The sequence below is a fragment of the Colletotrichum higginsianum genome, chromosome 3 (assembly GCF_001672515.1).
Source record: "Colletotrichum higginsianum IMI 349063 chromosome 3, whole genome shotgun sequence".
Lineage (NCBI taxonomy): Eukaryota > Fungi > Ascomycota > Sordariomycetes > Glomerellales > Glomerellaceae > Colletotrichum > Colletotrichum higginsianum.
In genome coordinates, this window is record NC_030956.1 from 4,595,912 (window position 1) to 4,616,155 (window position 20,244).

General features: G+C 57.8%; 6 protein-coding genes across 6 annotated transcripts; 2 read left to right on the forward strand and 4 right to left on the reverse strand.

The window, feature by feature from the left end:
- Positions 1–335: 335 nt before the first annotated feature.
- On the reverse strand, positions 336–1,888 carry CH63R_04914 (Peptide hydrolase; the record flags this gene model as incomplete). Its single annotated transcript, XM_018299889.1, has 3 exons — positions 336–856; positions 922–1,694; positions 1,761–1,888. The coding sequence occupies 3 exons, from the start codon at positions 1,886–1,888 to the stop codon at positions 336–338; spliced, it is 1,422 nt and encodes a 473-aa protein (XP_018161135.1).
- A 1,824-nt stretch (positions 1,889–3,712) lies between these two features.
- Positions 3,713–4,670, forward strand: CH63R_04915 (Cutinase; the record flags this gene model as incomplete). The annotated part of the gene is made up of 3 exons (XM_018299890.1): positions 3,713–4,172; positions 4,238–4,491; positions 4,533–4,670. The coding sequence occupies 3 exons, from the start codon at positions 3,713–3,715 to the stop codon at positions 4,668–4,670; spliced, it is 852 nt and encodes a 283-aa protein (XP_018161136.1).
- Positions 4,671–5,431: 761 nt separating this feature from the next.
- CH63R_04916 (Hexose transporter) lies at positions 5,432–7,716 on the reverse strand (the record flags this gene model as incomplete). The annotated part of the gene is made up of 8 exons (XM_018299891.1): positions 5,432–5,580; positions 5,655–6,039; positions 6,118–6,286; positions 6,398–6,667; positions 6,787–6,927; positions 6,980–7,100; positions 7,191–7,370; positions 7,506–7,716. 8 exons carry the CDS (start codon positions 7,714–7,716, stop codon positions 5,432–5,434), a joined length of 1,626 nt encoding a protein of 541 aa, XP_018161137.1.
- A 3,321-nt stretch (positions 7,717–11,037) lies between these two features.
- On the reverse strand, positions 11,038–12,786 carry CH63R_04917 (Aspartate aminotransferase; the record flags this gene model as incomplete). Its single annotated transcript, XM_018299892.1, has 3 exons — positions 11,038–12,108; positions 12,398–12,457; positions 12,571–12,786. 3 exons carry the CDS (start codon positions 12,784–12,786, stop codon positions 11,038–11,040), a joined length of 1,347 nt encoding a protein of 448 aa, XP_018161138.1.
- Positions 12,787–15,019: 2,233 nt separating this feature from the next.
- CH63R_04918 (SNARE-complex protein Syntaxin-18) lies at positions 15,020–16,235 on the reverse strand (the record flags this gene model as incomplete). Its single annotated transcript, XM_018299893.1, has 3 exons — positions 15,020–15,260; positions 15,336–16,051; positions 16,119–16,235. 3 exons carry the CDS (start codon positions 16,233–16,235, stop codon positions 15,020–15,022), a joined length of 1,074 nt encoding a protein of 357 aa, XP_018161139.1.
- Positions 16,236–17,647: 1,412 nt separating this feature from the next.
- CH63R_04919 (Major facilitator superfamily transporter) lies at positions 17,648–19,060 on the forward strand (the record flags this gene model as incomplete). Its single annotated transcript, XM_018299894.1, has 1 exon — positions 17,648–19,060. One exon carries the CDS (start codon positions 17,648–17,650, stop codon positions 19,058–19,060), a length of 1,413 nt encoding a protein of 470 aa, XP_018161140.1.
- Between the last annotated feature and the right edge of the window lie 1,184 nt (positions 19,061–20,244).

Sequence of the window (20,244 nt, forward strand, 5' to 3'; positions counted from 1 at the left end):
AGGGGAGGGATACATCATGTCGAGTCTTCGGGATGGTGGTATAAACAGAGCGATTCATAAAGAGCCATCGGCTGAAGCTTCATTTGTTTAGATTAGACATGTATGATATCAAGTGCCAAAAGCTTGCATGCAGGATCCGGTCCTCAGCAATGATGATGCTCGTCATCCGACTCTTCCACCGTTGCAACAACCCTCTCGCCTCCAGCCGAGCGGATGGGAAGGCCGCGAACGCCAAGCTTCTTGATCAGATTGGTGCCGTCTAGAGCCAAGGCGGATAGCACATGGGCGGTGGTCTGCGTTGGGAAACTCAGATGTCAGTAATGGTACTTCACAGGTTACGTCACGCCCCTTCCACACAGATGATGCTCAGAACTCGCCTTTGCGTTCACCGTGAGCTGGTTCAGGTCCGGGTTGTTGATGCCGTCGCACTGCTGGTGGTAGCACGGGTCCTGCGCGGAACCGGTCCCGGTGTGCAGGCCCCCGATGGGCTTGTTCAAGACCTGCCAGAACGAGGCGTAGTCGCTGCCGTTGGTGAACCGGGCCGCCGTGACGTTGACGCCCTTGGCGGCGAACTCGGCAGCGAAGAGGTCCTGGATCACGTCGGAGCCGGGCGGGGCGGCGACGCCGTACGAGGCGCCGTCGCCGTCGAACACGCCGTAGTAGCCCCGAGAGACCATGTCGAAGTTGAGATAGGCGAGGATGCTGGCCGCCTCGGCCGCGCTGAGGTTGTTGACGTGGTACCGCGACCCAACGAGGCCCCTCTCTTCGGCACCCCACCACGCAAAGCGGATCTTGTTGTTGGTCCTGTACTTGCTCAGGGCGAGGAACAGCTCAAGCAGGAGCGACGTTCCGGATCCTGTATCGGTGAGTATGATGTCGCACCAGCATAACGTTGAAACAGGGCGGCACAACCAAACTCACCATTGTCGTTGATGCCTGGTCCCCAAGCAACGCTGTCGAGGTGCGCTCCTAGCTGCGCTTTGTTTAGCAGGTCCTCCAGGTCACTCGGAACAGGGCTACCCACAACGATGACATTGTTCTCGTCTCCGCCCTCGGTCTCGGCGAAGACGTTCTGCGTCACCCGGCTGTCGACGAACTCGTCCTCCCAGAACGTGGCAGTCAGTGTCTCGCCGGCGTCCAGACGAGCCTTGAGCGGGTCCCCCACGTACTGGTTAACGAAGCCAGTCGGGACGTAGGTCCCGTCATCCGCGGGGCCCAGGGTCCCGGCGGTGAGGTTCAGGTAAAAGTCGTTGATGACAATCACCGCCTCGGCACCCGCCGCGGCGGCTGGCTTCATGACGCCGGCGTGGTACCCGTCTCGGTAGCCCGGGCACAACGCCTCGCGGACCAGGACGATCTTGCCGGCCACGTCGAGGTCCGCGTACGACGCCGCCTCACACGCGGCGACGCCCTCCGGGCCGGCGGCGAGTTCGCCAGTGATGCCCGCGCCCGGCGTGAAGGGAGATCCCGACAAGCCGTAGGCGGCGAGCTCCTCGTCGTCGACGGTCAGTTTGGCCCTCAGCTCGCTGCTGAAGACGGCCGGGAAGTCTTGCTTCCAGACTTTGGCGCCCTGGACGGCCGAGATGCGGCTCCAGATGAAGTCGACGGAGGCGTCGTAGCCTGGGTAGCCGAAGGCGCGGTTGCCGCCGTTGGCCGTCGCAATGTCGCTCAGACGGACCAGGTTGGCTTCCAGACTTGGGGGAATGGAGGTCAGCGTGGCCACTCAAGCCGAGGCAGGAAAACATCATGGGCCCGCCTACTTCTCTTTGGTAATCTGTTCTTGGAAACTGCCCGAGTCGACGAGAGGCTTCGACGTCTGCCGTTCGTGAATTAAACAGGCGCTGAGGCTTGCCCAGGACACAAGGGCGGAGGTGGCCGAGAGCTTCATCCTGACGGCGGAGGTTTCCTTGTGATGAATCCGGCAAACGGGTATATTGGAACAAAGACCACAAATACTTTCTCACTGTCTCGGGGACTTGAAGCTTTAAATTTGCTTCAGTCGTCTCGTTCTCTCGTGTTATGCCGCATGGGCGGATGGCATCATACACCTTTGTGTGGAGCCCCCCCGGACGGTCGATTCGAACAATGAGGAAGGTCGTATTGATAATAGCAGCGCTCTAAGCCCGATCTTTATCTCGCCCCGAGGGAATCGCGCAATGTTAGCAATGCCAAGGTGCGATTCTCCTACCGTGTAATTAGGGAAGCTCGTTTAGATAACGCAGACTTGGAGACCAGTTAGTGCTTCGCGATTGTTGACGATGAATGGTTCGCGATGTTCAATTGTGCCTTGGCCAAGACCTTGACGATTACCTTCCTCATGTACGTAGACGGGATCGACGTGATGTGTCGGCAATGCAAGACAACGGAGCAGGTTCCTGGTAGTTATCGGATCGATGTATGGCGGGATGCTACCCTGATACAAAGTTAGTCAATGAGATGGTTCTGGACTTTGAAGCTGTCACCGTTCTGTATCTATGCAGAAACCTTATGGCGTGCTCAGTGATGGGAATAACACCTATACTGCGGTTTGTACCGTCTTTCATGTTGCGTACCTCTGCGACCTCATGAGGGGTCGTCATGGCTTCTTATCCGTCACCCAAATTGGTTAGGTCTTGTTTGAGTACGTGCTGGTTGATGCTGTCAACTGAGGTTGATTACACGGTAGCAATGCAACCAAGTTAATAGCCCGTCAACACATCGAGACCATCACACCCCTGCGTGATACACTTTTGTACGCACATCAATTCCTTCAAGTGCTGGAAATTTACTCTTAGTCGAACACTTCTGTACTTGAACGACGTGCCTGGTGCCTGTTATCAGTGCTGTCTCTCGACTCAACACCACCGGGAGTAGCTTTGGGCGCCCAGAGGCCGCCACCGATAGACTTCAAACTGTGTTCCGAGTTTCAAGGCTTCAAACTCCCAGCACTCACCCACACGATTAGCACAATTAGCACGTTGGGGTTGAGGTGTATTGGCCGTTTACATTCGTTCTAACGTCATGGCCCACGGGCGAAGGCTTGGTGACTGAAAACTCGTCGTCCCAGGTTCCCCGTGCTCGGCTCTACATATCCACCAAGACACGATCCCGGCACTCAACCCGACACACCCGAATATCTATTTCAGTCTTCACCCAGCAGCAGCAACATGGTTCAATGCTGGACTCCCGCCGTGGTTGTTCCCTGCAAGCTTTCACGGCTCAAGGGCGCCGCATGGCGAGTCAGGTCTGGGAACTACTGCTCAACAACCAGCGAACTTCGTCCAATGTTGCCGAACGGGGGGGGGGGGGAGTGGGCTTTTTTCCCTTTCTCTTTCTGTTCGTTACCATCACCAATGGGGGCAACGGCATCCACTTCCCGGGCGATCGATAGGAACTTCCGCTCCTACATCGTCTTTCGGTCAAGCTTAACAGCGCCAAAAAAGAACGGGGACATGACGTTCGTCGTCGCCGATAGTCCACCGAGTCCAGGGCATCCCGCCTAGGGTCCCCAGTCTTGGTGGACCCCGTCTTATCGTTGACTCGTATTTGACAGCCTCCGGCATCCCGTCCATCAGCTTCTGGATTATGGATCAGGATCAATGGCGAATCCGAGGGTTAAAGGACTTATTACAGCCTCCGTGTATCCTTCGTCGCGTGCGCCCTCCATCTTGCCTTTCTGACATTCCCACACATCCCCAACCGCTTCAGCCAGCTACCGGCCGACCCTTTCAAGATGGTCTCAGCTCTCTCAGCCGGTCTCGCCCTCCTCTTCGCCCTCCGGGCGGCTTCGGCGGCGACGGTCGCCGAACGTCAGGCCACGGGCGCCTCGGAATGCCGCGACGTCCACGTCTTCCTCGCGCGCGGGAACAACGAGCCGTACCCCGGCCGCCAGGGCAAGCTCGTCACCGCCATTTGCGACGGGCTCGACAGCTGCGACTACGAGGACATCCAGTTCTGGAACCCGCTGGAGTCGCCGTACTGCCAGTCCGTCGAGGAGGGGGCCGCGAACGGGACCGCGCAGATCACCGCCTACAACAAGCGGTGCCCGGACGCGAAGCTCGTCGTGAGCGGATACTCCCAGGGCGCCCACATCGTTGGCGATGTGTTGGGCGGCGGAGGCGGCACGTTCTTCCAGGAATGCAAACAGAAAACGAGTCCCGGCTTGGACGCGACGAAGGCGCCGGGGAACAAGAGTGAGTTGGGCCATAACCTGACGCTTAGTATCGAAAGGCGCTTGGCTAACCTTGCGCTCTCGTAGTCGCCGCTGCGCTCATATTCGGCGACACAAGACATACCGCCAACCAGCCGTACAACTATCTCTCGGGTGCCGGGGTCAACGGACTGTTCCCCCGTCCGGAGGACCAGCTTGCCGGGATGAGGGCGTTCGCCAACGTGACGCGCTCGTACTGCGTCGATTCCGACCCGATCTGCGCCGGCGGCGACACGGCGGCCAACCACCTCAACTACTTTGACATCTACTCCGGCGAGGCCGGGAAGTGGGTGCAGGAGATGGTTGGAAAGGCGGACACGGCGGTTTCGTCGACGAGGACAAGCGCATCGTCGTCCACGAGGTCCACGGCTCCGAGCAGCACGTCTGCAACCCCTTCTGCCAGCGCGACAGCCACAACCGCCTCGGGTTCCGCTTCACCAACGACCGAACCACCAGCCACGGCGTCTCCAACGTCCGATAATGCCGCGTCATCCCCATCTCCCACTTCGGAGAACGCAGCGGTGCCCTTGGCTGGTAGCACCTTGTTCACGGGAGCCGTATGCTTTGCTGTCTGTGCCGTGATCGGAGTGGCCTGATGCCATTAATCTAATGTAGAGAAGAATATGACTCGTAATGAACATAACACACTCACGCAAATTCGTGAACCTCCATGCGTTCGTTTGGCCCACGGAGACACTCCCCAACGTGAGATGATATATGAAAAGTCTCTTGGAACTGGCCTGCCATGTGGTGCAACTAAGGTTTCTCGTCGGTTCTTCTGTCTGAATTTCTCACACATTTGGATGATTTCCCTGATGATGGATGACTGAGAAGAGGTGAGTGAATTGCGAGTTTGGAGGGGTTTGGACGCTGAAAGGAATCACTAGATTACGTATATTCTGCCGCCAACCCGAACGGTAGAGCAAATAAAACAGTCGTCAAACGGGACATGTTCACGACGGAAATTATTCGTGAGACAACTAGTCGGCATGTGATGCCTCCGCTGACCTTGACGGCTGCCACTTGGTCATCTACCATCATGGTGATGATAAGCAGTGACGAAATAGGGGGGGTTGGAGCATCTTTAGATGGACTTCTTGCACGAATTGGGGAGATTTGGGATTCATACTCGTCGCATATACTAACCGGGGATACAGATGCTGCTCCTCTCACAAGACGCCGGGACTCATCCTCAAAGAATCCCGGCACGGAGGCCTTGCCTCCCTCGACGGCGAGCACGACTCAGACCTTGGACCTGGCGCCAACGTTTTCCACGACCTCTGCCCTGCCGCCACCGCTCTTGACCTCCCCGACAGGGTCCATGTCCTCATGGTGGATGGCCTTTTCGACGGCGCCGACGGCCTGGTCGGCGAGGGCCTTGTCCTCGAATACTGGTGACGGAGCATCTCTGTCAGCCGACGGGCTTGCGGAACAAGCGACGGGGAAGCGGGAGACGGGAACTTACAAAAGGCCAGCTCCTCGAGGGTGCGGCCCGCGGTCTCGGGGAACATGAAGTAGACGAAGACGACCTCGAAGGCGAGCCAGCAGCAGTAGCTGATGAGGTAGCGCCACGAGGCGTTGCCGATGCCGATGGGGTTGACAAAGGTGGTGAAGAAGCCCGCCAGGCGGCCGAACAGCTGGAAGAGCGAGATGCCGCGCGAGCGCAGCGCGTAGGGCCACAGCTCGACGAGGTACGTGTAAGTCAGCGCGTTGTAGCCGATGTTGTAGCAGGGCGAGTACATGAAGATGAAGAAGATGGTCGCCACCGACGCGCTCTCGTTCTTGTAGTCGTTGTCGAGGGCGTGGACAGCGCGCTCCATGGAGATGGTCCACGCGATGTAGCACAGAAGCTGTTGCATGCCGATAAGTATACGGCGGGCTTAAACTCTCCATTTCAGGGGGGAGTGGGAGGGGGGCAAAGGACATACCAGTGAGATGGTGCAGGCGAGATACATGACGCGACGGCGGAACGTCCGGACGAGCATGGCCACGGTGAAACCGCAGATGAGGGACCAGCCCGCGATGCCGAGGTTGATCTTCTGTTTGACGGTAGAGTCTGTCAAACCGATCATCTCGAGCAGGTCGCCGAGGTAGTATCTGTGGCATCGAGTCAAACCAATGCACCATGGTGTAGACTTTGGGAAAACGGGGGAAAAAGAAGAAAATGGAGGTAAACAGTAGAAGAGCAAACATAGACTCTAGACTCACGATATGAGCGTGTTGCCGGACCACTGGGTAAATAGGCCAAGCATCGCCGAGATGAGAGCGCGGCGCCGCATGCCGGAGGTGTCGAGGATGTCCATCCACGAGTGCTTCGAGGCCTCCATCTCGAGCGTGATGACAGTTTTCATCTGCACCATCTCGGCCTTGACGAACTCGGAGTCGCGGTCGCCCTCGGCGTGGTACTTGATGAGGATCTCGTTCGCGTCCTCGGCGCGATCCTGGGTGATGAGCCAACGAGGGCTCTCGGGGAGGAAGCTATGTCGCGAAGGTGAGTTGGAATTTTTGAAATTCAAGATCGACTGGGGCAGATGAATGAATCCCTGATGGATTCTCCCGTACGGCGAAAAGGGGAGGGGGGAGGGGTATGCTCTCACAAGACGAAGGTGATCTGTAAGAGGGACGGGCAGATCTGGAGGAGGGACGGGATGCGCCACGCCCAGTCACTTTCGATGTTGTTGGTGCCGAAGCAGATGCCGGCAGCCGTGATTTGACCGACAAAGTAGGCAACGTTGAACCTGCGAGCCCGTCAGTCCTTGTTATTTTCCCTTCACGCGGGATCGAACTTACAGAGACGTGAGAATAGGACGCTCCTTGGGGTAACCGAGCTCGCCGATGAGGGATGAGCCGGAGACAATACAGGTCGGGATACCGAAGCCGAGAATCATGCGTGCAACGATGTACATGCCGACTTAATCATCCCCGTAGAGTTAGCCACATCTCATTTTCCTTTCTCCTCCCCGCTCCCGGAGAAGAGAACACTCCATCCATGGAGACATACCGTGCTGAGAGAACCCCTGGATGAGGGCGCCGATGACCATGATCACGCTGCCGCCAAAGATGGACCATCGCCGTCCGAACTTGTCGTTGACGACGGGGATGAAAGGAAGGGACAAGATGGCGCCAAGCGAGTAGGCGGCGGCGATAATGCCCTTCAGGCTGCCTTGCGGGTCACCAAAGTCTGACAGGCAAAGCAAAGAAGCTCGTCAGCTCCAGGTAGGGAAAAAAGCGAGAGAGGGGAAAAAAACACTTCGGCCCGTCTCGTGAGGTTGAATCGATCTGAGGTTCTTGAAGGGGTGGGGGGGGACAGCCTTACATTCTTTCCAGGAGGGCACGATCTGCAGAGCATTGATCATTTGCGAGTCGAAGCCCGACGTCAACTCGATGCCCATGCAGGTCGGGAAGAGCATAAAGTAGAGGTACCGCAGGTTCGGCTTCTGGTACCACGGCACCTTGTCCTCCTCGGAGATGCGGGTCAGGATCGGGTCCGACGCCCCGGTCTCCTGGATGCGCTTGATCTGAACCATGGCGGGGGCTGCTGACCTGTTGCTAAGGTGTCTTGACGGGAGAGGGGGAGGGTACGGGCAAGCGGGAAACGATATCAAAAAGAGTCGTGCGACGACGGGCGAGGATGAGGGGGGTTGGAACGGTGTTTATATCGGAAATGGACCCGGGGGTATATGTTGCCGCGTCCTTGTCCTTGGGCTGGAAGAGGCCACAAACCGTTCAACATCCGACGAGGAACACCCCGGGTGCTTTATACGCACTGCCGTGAAGGAGAACCCCTCTCCCCATATTGGTTTGCCGTCTGCTCATTGTCTACCCATGCACGGATCCGGCAGAGACGACATGATGTCTGAGGCGGGACGGCGGGAGACAGAAGCGTTCTGTCTAGGGCCCCAGGTGGCAGAAGGTCCGAATGGAATGACCGTTGCATCGGGGGGCATACAGCAAAGAGCCGGGTTGTGGCTTGCCAAGGCCCTGCGCTCTCGGCGGTCGGGGGGCACGGGGGGGGGGTTCGTTTGCATTTATCCATCCAGTGGGAGGAGATATTCCTCTGTTTACGATGGAGCTTAAGGGGGGTGGTGAGATGGGGTGACTGGTTGAACGAGAGACTCGGAACCAGTCACACTTGGGATAAGCAACATGCGGGGAAGCTAGCTGTGCACCATCCTTTTCCCCCACATGGCGTTCCGCTTCCCCATGGGCTCTTGGCTCACTTGGTTGTGCTTAATTTATGGGTGTCTGTATGTGTGTGTGAGAGGACGTTGGAGCGGCAACTCCGCACTCCGCCGGATGGGGGGGCTGGTTGATGGGTTTGGAGAAAGAGGAGAAGCTTCGACATTGGCTGGTTTCGTTCATGATTAAGGTGAACGGGGGTTAGATATCAAGTTTTTTTCTTTTGGTTTCCCAAAGGATGGTGCTTGGCGGTGTCTTCATTCAAGCGGGGGAGTGTATTCGGTTATTCGGGAGGGCCAGGAGCGAGACGCTCCCTACCCCGTACGCCGAGGTTGTTGGGCGGAATTCCGACCTGGCACAGAACGGGGGACGGTCCCGGGCACCCACCGGGCTTTGGGGGAGTCACCATCACTACTGAACTTTGTCGTATAAGCCAGAGGATCGGCTGTGAATTGGAGGCGGTTGAATCGAGGAAGCCTTTTGTGCCCCTGGGTTGACGACTCCAACTTCGAAGGATTGGGGGGAGGGTCAGATATCAGACACCATCTATTTCCATCTATTGACCGCGCTTAGCCGAATGCCAGGCAGACCCTACAAACCTGCATCGACCAGAGCAAGCAAAAAAACGGACATTCAGACGCAGCTGCAGGTGCTCATGCGGACCCGTGCCGAGCACCCAATGCGGCACAGCTCGTCTAGCTGACGTGTCAACCGCATGCGGGCAAAAAGGCGCGAGGTGGTTTGATATTGAACCTGGTCTTGGGGGGATTCACGCCATGGGAAAGTGATTGACATTGCATGGCATGTATCAATCATCCCGCCGCGTGTACACGTAGCAGCATGCATCCGAAGAGCTCGCTCGCCCCCTTCAGCAAGATGGCCGGCCTACTGTTTAGTACCAGCGGTGTGATTGACAACCCTTACCCTCCCAGCTCCGTCTCCATCGTCCAGAGTCTCTCGCTCTAGGTGGTCTCCTCGGGTTCCAAATCAGGAGCGTCGCTTCGTCAGCGATTGGTCTGAGCCATCCAAGCTGGACTCTCTCTTCCCCAACACCATCCCATGCCATCCCATGTTCATCTCGTTGACTCGGAAGAAGGGTCAGACCTTTTTTGCGGAGAAGACACCACCAGCAACCCCATTGGAGAAACATTGCGCCCCCTCGTAACCCTCCCGACTCGGCCAAGAACCCCAAGACGAAAGACCCTCTGTCGCCCCCCCCCCTCCCCCCCCTCCAGCCCGAGACCCAGGTGGCCTTCTCTTCTTCTACACTTCTCTCCCTCTCTTCCGCCCTGGCTTCATTGGCTTGTCCAACAATACCAATATCGTCACGGCACGAAGGGGGAGAGACAAGACGCGGCGGAGGATCGGTTGTCCGTCGAGGCATCCGCGCGGGAGAAACCAAAGTCCAGTCCCTCATTACAACCCCCTCCCCCCCCCCCCACAAATACTCGCTCACGACTCCACGAGCAGGGGTTGCCGGGGGGGAAGAATCGGCCACACCCTCTTCCTCTGCCGGCATTGCGGGAGGGCGGGGAACACTGTTAGCCGTAAAGACCCGAGAGAAGGGCCGATTGCCACGAGGCATTGGGACTAGATAACCGGGACGTCGTCCCTGAAGTCTCCAAACCATCCGTTTCGTAGGATTCTCTTTCTCTTGTCTCTCTGGATCCCCTACCTCCTCCTCGCTCTTGACTGACTCCTCCCCGTGAGAACGGCCTAATTTGGGGAGGGGGAGCAGCTGAGGAGTGGGCATGAAGGATCCTATCGACGCCACCGACGACACCCGACGGCCGAAAGACACGTCCCGAGAACGACGAAGACAACGACGGGAAGGGAAGGGAAGGGGGCTCTTTCCCTTTCGTTTTCGTCCCGGGTCAGCACTATTACGTTACACACCCTTCAAAAAAAGACTTGGCATTCCCGACTCGGGCGCAAGACATATTCAGGTCAACGTCAGAGAAGCGGCGGCCCGGACAAGAGGGTGGGGGTGCCTGGCACGGGCGTCTCCGGAGTCGACCCCCCGGTGGGGGAGCCTCGCTCGTCGACCCGGTAACTCGAAACACCCGTGGCACACAGCTCGGAGGGAGAAGGGTTTAAACCCAAGCCCCATCGCCGTCACCTACCCGACAACACATTCACAATGGTGCGTACGCAACATGCTTTCCGTTGGATACACGCATGTCGGCTCTGTTCAGCCCGACCCCCGAGTGGTCTCTGCCTCATAAACACCCAAGATCCCCTCTTCAAAGGTTCCCCGGTGGCCGGTAAGTAGATCGGCGGGCAGCACAAGATGGAGAGAGACAGAGATGCGACGGCGCTCCTTTCCACCAGCAGGAAGTAAACATAGTCCTTCGCGACGCCATCCTGTAAGTTGTGTGCAGTTAAGTAAGCACTCGGTACATCAAACGAGGGGTCACACGGACTGCAAAGCGTTGCGCGCAAAGTACAAGAGCTGGTTGATTACTCCAGAGCAGGGAAATCTAGAATCCTTCTTTTCCGTTTCCTGCCGCACGTCGCCCATCATCCTTGAGGTGCGGTAACCATTCATCGTTGCCGGAACATCCCAGTCCCGGGGCCTATCCCATTGAGCAGCGTTTAGACGCTCGCTCAGAACTCGTCACATCTACAATTCATGCCGAACCGTCCAACCAGAGCCCCTTTTGTTTTGTTCACTGCGACTCGCGGACGACCTTGTCCACAGCCTTGGCAAAGTATTCGACATTTCTCGTGTTGAGACCAGCCATGCTGATGCGGCCGTTCTTGGTCATGTAGACGTGGGCGTCGGAGCGCAGCTTCAGCACCTGGGCCTCGGACAGGCCGGTGAAGCTGAACATGCCGATCTGGTCGGTGATATGGTTCCAGGTGCCCGGGGTGCCGAGCTCCTCAAGCTTGGCTCGCAGGACCTTGCGCATCTCAATGATGCGGCCGGACATGGTGCGCAGGTTTTCCTCCCACTCGGCAAACAGCTCAGGGGAGTTGAGCACGGTGGCGGCGACGCGGGCGCCGTAAAGGGGCGGGTTGGAGATCTCGGAGCGCTGCAGGATGGCGAGCTGGGAGGCGATGCGGGAGGTGGTCTGGGGCGCGTCGGCGGCGGGGGCGGTGACGAAGTGGAAGCAGCCGGCGCGCTCGCCGTAAAGGCCAAAGTTCTTTGCGAAGCTCTGGGCGATGAGCAGCTCAAAGCCCTGTTCGATGAAGTAGCGGACGGCCCAGGCGTCCTGGGCGAGGTTGCCAGAGGCGAAGCCCTGGTAGGCGCAGTCGAAGAAGGGGAAGTGGTTCTTCTGGCGCATCAGGGCGGCGATCTCCTTCCACTGGTCGCAGGTCGGGTCGACGCCGGTGGGGTTGTGGGCACAGGCGTGGAGGAGGATGACGGAGCGTTCGGGGGCGTCGGAGAGGGCGGCCTTGAGGCCGTCAAAGTCGAGGCCCTTTGTCTGCTTGGAGAAGTAGGGGTACTGGGCGATGGGCAGGCCGACGTTGCCGAAGATTTGGTTGTGGTTGGCCCAGGTGGGGTTGGAGATGTAGATGGTGCGGTTGCCCTTGTAGAACTTTGCGAGGAAGAGGGCGCCGAGGTGGACGGCGCCGGTGCCGGAGATGGTCTGGACCGAAGTAGTGCGCTTCTCGCGGATGGCGGGCGAGTCGGCGCCGAGCATCAGCTCGTTGGCCTTGCCGGTGAAGGCAGGAATACCGGCGATGGGAGCATATTCGTGGTTGAGTTCGGGGTCGTTGCGAAGGATCTCGTCGGCCTGCGGTGTTGCATCATGGCGGGGTCAGCGGGGGTGGATAAGAGGGTGGTAAAGTGGAGGAGAGGGAAGATGGATGGGGGGGGGGAGAAGGCTCAGATGAACGATGACGACAGTGATGATGATGACGATAAAGGTGCTGTGCGCGATGTAGCCGAGAGCTTCTCCTTGTCGGAGGCCGGAAGAACCGCGACAATGCGACAAGCCGGGACAGCAGTTACAGCACAACAGCAGCAACAGCAGCTAGGTAGTTTTTATAGAAAACAGAGATCAGCAAGATATGGCGACTCACCTTCTTGACGACGGGTAGCACCCAAGGCTTCGCATTGTCATCGCGGTACGCTCCAATGCCCTAGACAACAAGACGGCTGCGTTAGCGACATTGGCAGCAACAGAAGCAGCAGCAAGAACAGAGCCGCGATAGCTTCGGGGAGCGTAAAAAAAATAAGAAAGGAGTCAGCCCACCAGGTCGACCTTGTCCTTGCTCTCATCGGCACGGTAGGCAGCCATCAAGCCAAAGAGGGGGTCCTCGGGAGCTTGGGGTACCGTGTCGGCGGGGAAACTTGTTGCTGCGACGGGCGCCATGATGTGTGATGCAATGTTGCGTATTCTCGAGAGGGTTGAGTTGGTCTGGGGGGAGGAAGAAGTAGAAGAGGATGCTGAGGAGGAGTCACCGGGCATTTTCAGTGTCGGAGCTTCCCTTTCGTGAGGGAGAGAGGCAGGGAAGAGTCAAGGAGGGCCAGTGCAATAATAAAGGGTCTCGGTGTGACGGCTGACGGCGGCGGCGGCGGCGGCGGCGGTGGTGGTCGGTGGTGGTGGTACCGGTAGGGTGTGGTCTGTTTTGTCTGTGTCCGTCTGGGGGCGGTTACTATTATGGCATCACATCAAGAGTGGTACGACGGGGTTAGACGGGCGAATGGGAGGCTTTGCGATTACAGGCGCCAACCCGTCTGCCCGCAGCGGACATGCGCCTCCATCGAACGGGCTCCCGCTAGGATGCCACTGAAGCCAGGGAACAGGGAGGGGGGAGCATCCGTAGGTACTATAATAGTGTGTATCACAGTGTGCAGTGTGGGCTGCTTACCTGGGTTGGTTTGGTAGCAGGGAGCCGATAGCAGGCAGGTAGGTCTGTGTACGAATACCGAGGCAGGTAGGATGTAGGATGTAGCTGGGTCTAACGGTTGTATGTCGCCGAGGGTCTCGTCTCGAGGCGTTGCGGTTTATTTGGTTTGCGTTGCAGCTTCCGTTTCTGCAGGAAATGTACCTGCAGATGCGGGTTTGTTTGATGTATTTTTTTCTTCTTCCTTTTTACTCGGACGCTCCGGGGTTCAATCCAAGTCGGGGTGAGGGGGGAAGGGACTTGGCGAAGACACGGATACTTTTTCCCTCTCCAGTTTCTGACTTCTGCGTGACGCGGGCCCCGTATCCACAAGGAGTAATGTATTTCGTAACTCGATGCTCGAAGGAAGTCGACAGGTAGGCGAGTTCAGAGGGGGGGATTTCTAGGTACGGGGTACGGAGTACCTGGGCGGGTAGTAAAGCAAGGTTGGTGTTGCAGAAATAGATTGTCGATTTGGTAACAGAGTCGCAACTGGGGGGAGGGGGAAGTGGAGGGCGAGGGGGAGGGGTTCAGTCGTCAGGAAACTGGGCAAATGCACAATGCACAATGCGAGATGATGTACCAAGGGGAAACTTGCAAGCGGAGGATGGGGAGATGCCGAATGAGATATCGGCGAAGTGTCGGACTACAATCGGGGAATCTGCACTCTCGTTCCTCCTTCCTTCCAGATTTGACGGCAGTGGGGGAATGTGTCTTCTTCTTATCCTCCGCCTCCTCCCCCCCCCAGTGCACTTCCCCAACGACAGCTGCAGCCTGTGAGCCGGTGAGGTCACCAGAGTGGACCGAGGTCTCGGGCCAACCCCCATGACCATGACTGACTCTCTCTACCCGTTGTTGCCGCCCACGACTCGACACATGGTTTGCTTTGTGGTGGTGTGAGATGCACAATTCATTGTTTTTCATTTGGTGCACAGTTCAGTCTTTTTTCTTTTCTTTTCTTTTCTCGACAAGTACGGATAAACTCAAGGGAAATAAGACAAATTCCCCATTATCCTGAGATCGCCTCATCTGTTGGTCAACGGCAGCTCAACTGATAGGACAGCCAGCCAGTCAGACAGCATTCTCGTACTGTTACGTGTTCCGTATTACCACCAGAAGGACACCACGCCTCGGTTCTGAACACTCCTTCCTCCTCCCCTGCCCTTCAAACGCCGACGCCGCATGTACCGGGTCCCGTTTCGCATGTCAGCTGCGGTTAACAGCGCCAATCAGAAGCCCCGCCTTGCTAACAACCTTCGTCCAGACACCTGCCGAACATCTCCGTTGATCGAGCCCCTCCCGGGGAGACGGTTCAATGAGCGAGCTCACCGCAACACCGACGGCCTCCTGGTTTCGACGGCTCACCGTTCACAAGGTATTCATGGCAAGGCGGACGGGGGGACCGGTCCATCTCATCCCCTTTTAACGCGCGCCGGGGCTTGGGAGCCAGACGTCACCTGGCCCGCGCCCAACCCTCCCCCGGCATGTGACATGCTACACGGTTAACCCCCCCCAGCAGTGTATACTATTTTCACATGTCAACCTGCCCAGCCTCCTTCCAAAAAGAGCCTCTCTCGTGATCTAACTTTCAAGAAGTTCGGTAAGCCATCTCGGATGTAGAACTTGGGCATATGAAAAGATAGACTGCCAAGACCGCTGTTCATTCGATTGCGACTCTTCCTTGCCGCGATGCGCATGCTGTTGCACCCTTCGCTACTTTGCCCGTCACGACATCGTCTGGTCACTTTCTCACCAAGACCATGTCAATTGAATACATGCCCGGCCATGGATAGACCGCCAGCAACTTCTTTCTGTCTATATAACCAAGTCCCAGAGGATCAGAAACGCGCACAGCCCCGCCGACGCGAAGAACGTGTACCGCGCCGCACTGGGCCGCTGGGCCGCCTTCTTGAGCTGTTTGTTCCCGCCCCCGACGTCCTGCGTGATGTTCTCCGAGTCCGCCACGAGCTGCTCAATGTGCGCCGACTGCGTTGCCAGGTTGCCCACCAGCAGCGTCTGCAGCTCCGCAATCTCGAGCAGCGACTTCTCCGCCGTTCTGTGTGTGTGTGTGCCGACCCGTCAGTGTCCCGAAATGCTCTCGCCGAGTGCCAGATGATCTGGTGCCACATACCTGACTTTGTCCAACGTGCTGTTGTAATGCTGTAGCATGTCCTGGTTCCCCTTTTCGAACATCTGGATCTGCTCCTCAGTGAGCTCCTCTTGCGGCCTGTACGATCTGCTGCCCTCATCCGGCGGCAGCCCAGCCTTCGCCGCGCTCTTGCTCATCGACTCATAGAACCCCCCGAGCTCCGGCATCGCGCTGCCGCCCCCGGCCTTGGCCAGCACGCTCCGATTCTTCTCCATCTCCCTCGTCAGCCGCACCTCCATCATGTCCTGCTGTGTGCGCCCGCACAGTTGCAGGCCCCTCCTCAGCGACTGGATCACCTCGTCACGGTGCTGCTCGATCGTCCGTGCCTTGGCCTCCGCCGCCAGGTGCTCCGCCGTCTTGCCGCTGTCGTTCAATGCGCCGCCGCCGCCTCCCGCAGCGGCGCCGGCCGCCCATGCGCCGAGCGCGCCCAGGCCCCGGACGAATTTCTTGCGGATGACGGCGGTCTCGGTCTCGCGGCGGAGCACCTCGGCGTCCCGGAGCGCCGTGATGCTGGCGTTCAACTCCCGCAGCATCTGCTTCGCGTTGGCGTCCACCTCTTCCCGGTCGCGGTCGGTGAGGTGGCGGGGCTGACTTCCATTACTCCCCGGTCGGATGTGCGTCTTGCGCGGCTGCGCCGTTGAGAGGTAGGCCTGTCGGACATCTTTGAGCTCGTTGTGGAGGCTCGTTATATGGTGGTTCTGAGGAACATTAGCCAACGGATCCCGGCGCGCGACGGGCGGCGAGGGACCGATTTCGGGGACTGACTATTCTGTACGCCTCTTTGAGGAAGCCATCAATCGTTTCGAGGCTGAGCTTCTTCTCCGTGACGATGGGTGCGTTGCGTTTCCGCAGAAGCTCATTGAACACTGGCGTGATGTCCATTCTGGTACAGGTCGGCGGTTGCAGCACTCGAGTGTGCAATCGATTATGGGATTCGTCACCTGGTGTCGGTGAACATGCTACTCGCGTGTCTGCAGCTATGTCAGAGCAGCAATGGTATGTCGTACAAGTCGGTGGCCATTCCACATTGAAACTGGGGGTCGTGGATGTGGAAAGCTGTTCTCCAATGACGTGGCTTTGGAACTCTGGTTCACCAGCCACATATCGTCACCAGGGGCAATTGTGGCGGTAGAAAGTTAGCTATGTGGCTTGCTCAACGAATTGGGTTCGGGGCTGCATCGGCAGGTAGGTAACGACAACGGCACCGGCACCGGCACCGGCCAGGAGCAACGGTCCAATCTCCACACCGGTGCGGTCGGACATTGCCGTCATCGTCAATTTCCAATATCCATCACAACAAATGCCGAAGCAAATCGGCCGTCGTATGCGGAAACAGATACTACGCGAGGGCCAAGCGACCTTTCGCGCCGCACAGGTCAGTCAATGATTGCTGACAAAATTTCAAAACGTGGATGAAGCTGTCCGATCTCGGCCATCAACTTCTGTCGTCCGAGTCAAGTGACCCCGGACAAGCACCCGTGAAGACGTTGCGGAATGGAAACCTCCAGCGTTGTAGGAGGTTCTGTCCGCGGTAGCGATTGCAGCCTGCTTACCTCCAAAGAACACTTCGTACCTTCCCCCTACCGATACCGCACCGAGAACCCAGTCTCGGTCAAACGCCAGACGACCCAGCTGCCCAAACGGGCGGGCTTTTGTGGAGGCCATAGGCCGGTCCGGGCGAATCACGGAAGCCCCAAACCACCTTCGGCCAGATGCCGGTTTTCCAGGGGCGGTGGAGGCGATCCAGAGCGGAAATAACATCATTCAGTGGTTGGGCGGGAATTTAGGCCCGCTTACGGATATGGACGGCATGAGTTTGACGCGATGGCAACGTCTTTTCCTTCTTTGGTGCCTTTCTGGTTTTTTTTTTTGGTTTTTGGGGGGGCTTTTCAAACGTTCTCTTTGAAATTTTTATAAGTCAACCGTCGTCCCGGTGTAATCCTTGAGTAGCAACTTTGATCAGCTGGCCGATACCGTGCCAAATACAGACACCTTCATTCTCGATTGCGGGCAAACATTGGCATTGAGATGCCCAGTGTATGAGAATGAGACATGATGGACTGAATGAGAAGGGGCCAGGAGGGGAACAACAATGTCCCCTTTCAACTCCATCCCTTCATGAGCCACTTGTCGCTCCATTACCATCAGACTCGAACGCTGGACTCGCCAGCAACAAAGACCAACATGGAGCGCCCCCTGACGACGCACCAGAAGATCCTGAGAACCTCGCCCGGCAGCCAAGCGGCCCAGCCTACAGCGTCTTCACGCCCTCGACAAAGCGCTGGATCGCCTTCATGGCCGCCGTCGCCTGCTTCGTCCCGCCCATGTCCGCCAACATCTACTACCCGGTCCTGGCCCCTATCGCCGACGACCTCGGCGTCTCCGTCGCCCTTGTCAACCTGACCGTCACCTCCTACATGGTCCTCCAGGCCATCTCCCCGACCATTTTCGGCGACTTTGGCGACATGGCTGGCCGCCGCCCGGCCTTCCTCGTCGCCTTCACCATCTACCTTGTCGCCTGCGTCGGCCTGGCCCTACAGCGCAACTACGCCGCCCTTTTGGTCCTCCGTATGCTGCAGAGCGGCGGCAGCAGCGGCGCCATCGCCCTGGGCTTCGCCATGGTCGCTGATATTTCCACGAGCTCCGAGCGCGGAAAGTACATGGGCATCGTCGGCGCCGGAATCAACGTTGGACCGACCATCGGACCCGTGCTCGGCGGCGTCTTGACCCAGTACTTTGGCTGGGCCTCTATATTCTGGTTCTGCGTCGTCCTGATCGGGCTGTGGCTCATTCCCTACGCCCTGTTCATCCCGGAAACGTGCCGCAACGTCGTCGGCAACGGATCCCTTCCCCCACAACCCTGGAACCGGCCCGTTGTCGACCTTGTTCGCCGCCGCCGCCGTCACCGTAGAAACATTACCGCAGAAAACGCTGATCCCCTCTCCCGGAGCGAGTCCGCCGCAACGGCGGCCCAGCCCAAGCGCAAGCTCCGCTTCCCGAACCCCATCCGCTCTGTCAAGATCATCTTCGAAAAGGAGATGGGCCTCGTTCTCGCGTACAATAGTATGCTCTACGTGGCCTTCATCTGCGTCGCCGCGACCCTTGGCACTCTGTTCCGCGAGATCTACGGCTTCAACGACCTGGAGCTGGGCCTATGCTACCTCCCCTATGGCGCGGGCTGCGTCGTTGCCAGCCTGGGCCAGGGCTACGTCCTCGATTGGAACTACCGCCGCATCGCCCGGAAGATTGGCTTCACCATCGATCGCCGCCGCGGTGACGACCTGAGAAAGTTCCCGATCGAGGAGGCCCGCCTGCAGCCCGTCTATCCGGCCGTCGCAGTTGGTCTCGTCGCCTTGGTGGCGTACGGGTGGGTGCTGCATATCGAGACGAGCGTTGCCGCGCCGCTGGTCCTGCAGAGCATCATTGGTCTCACTATCACGGGCTCCTTCAGCATCATGAACACCTTGATCGTCGACCTATTTCCGGACGCCCCCGCCACGGCCACGGCGGCCAACAACCTCGTGAGATGCGCCCTGGGCGCCGTCGGCACGGCTGTCATAGAGCACATGATCGCTGGCATGGGGAGGGGGTGGTCGTTTACGTTTCTGGCCGCCTTGTGCGCGGTCTTGAGCCCGATGTTGTTTTTAATCGTGAGGAGAGGTCCAAGGTGGAGGAATGAGAGACGGGCGAGGGAGGACGCTTCATGATTGGGAATGATTGGGCATGATTGGAGGCGTTTTGGGGTGCTTGTTTGGGAGTTGGACGGTAATGTCTACACATCTCACTTGAGTTTCAGGCCCAGGACAGGTAGAGAGTTCATCAATGTGACATATTTAGATCATACCATATGTGCCGCTCGCGCTATAGAACACTCTTTGCGCAGATCATTGAACCCAAATGTCTTCTCTCGGGAGAAACCATGTTTTCCCTCTGAAGCAGACATCTCGACAAAAGTTGATCTCGGCGAGCAAGCTAGGGGACCACGTTGCGGACCACGCGAGGCAACAAGGTCAAGCCGGCTCAGAACAACAAGTAAGACCAACTCCTTTTTGGGCGCGAATGTTTTGGTTCTGTTTGATACTTACTTGCTTGAACACGGACAGTGACTGTGTAGACGTTCCGTGCTCGCAAAGTCATCCCTTGCAAGGCCGGCTTAGTGGCTCGTTACCCCCCGTCCGTTCTAGCCTGATGTCTCAGCGACGGCGGGAGCCTCTTCCTACGTCTGTCTTACTTGACTCTCCCGACCCCAATAGACCGGCGGGCTTGAGTTGTCGAGATAGTCCCAAGCACCGGGACCACATCCGGCGTTGCTATCGGCTGTGGTATGCGTGGCTGCAGGCAGGGCGATGCCATCGGGCTCTTGGTCGGATAGTTGTGGTGGTAAACTCCGAGCTTCAGGTTCACGATTGATCTATCCCTTACGTTCCGTGCCTCTTTGTTTGTCAAGCCTAAGTAACCCCTCTCATGAAGTCTTTGCTGTCAGGGTATCAAATACGTCTCCTGCAGTGAGGTGGACATGGCGATTGGCTGGCCAAAGAGTGCGATTGATGCAAGATTTGGCCTTGTTGACGGGTCTCGGTCTGCTCCACGCATGTGAATTCTACCTCGGGAGCTACCATCGGCCATAGCCAGGCAGGATGCTTCTCAGATAACTTGTGAAGTCTGAACCGACCTGGGATATGTACTTGGCGTCGGATGAAGTAGGAGCTTGACCTCTGCAGAAGGGAGGCATGGCGTCGGCTCGACAGTGTAAGAATAAGAACCGACATCTTCCCTTATCGGCACAAGCATCAGATTCAGGCCCTTCGAGAGAATACTCGCATTTAAGTCCCAGAGAAGCAGCATTACCAACCGCATTTACCCCATCAAATCAGTATGTAAGTTACCGTCC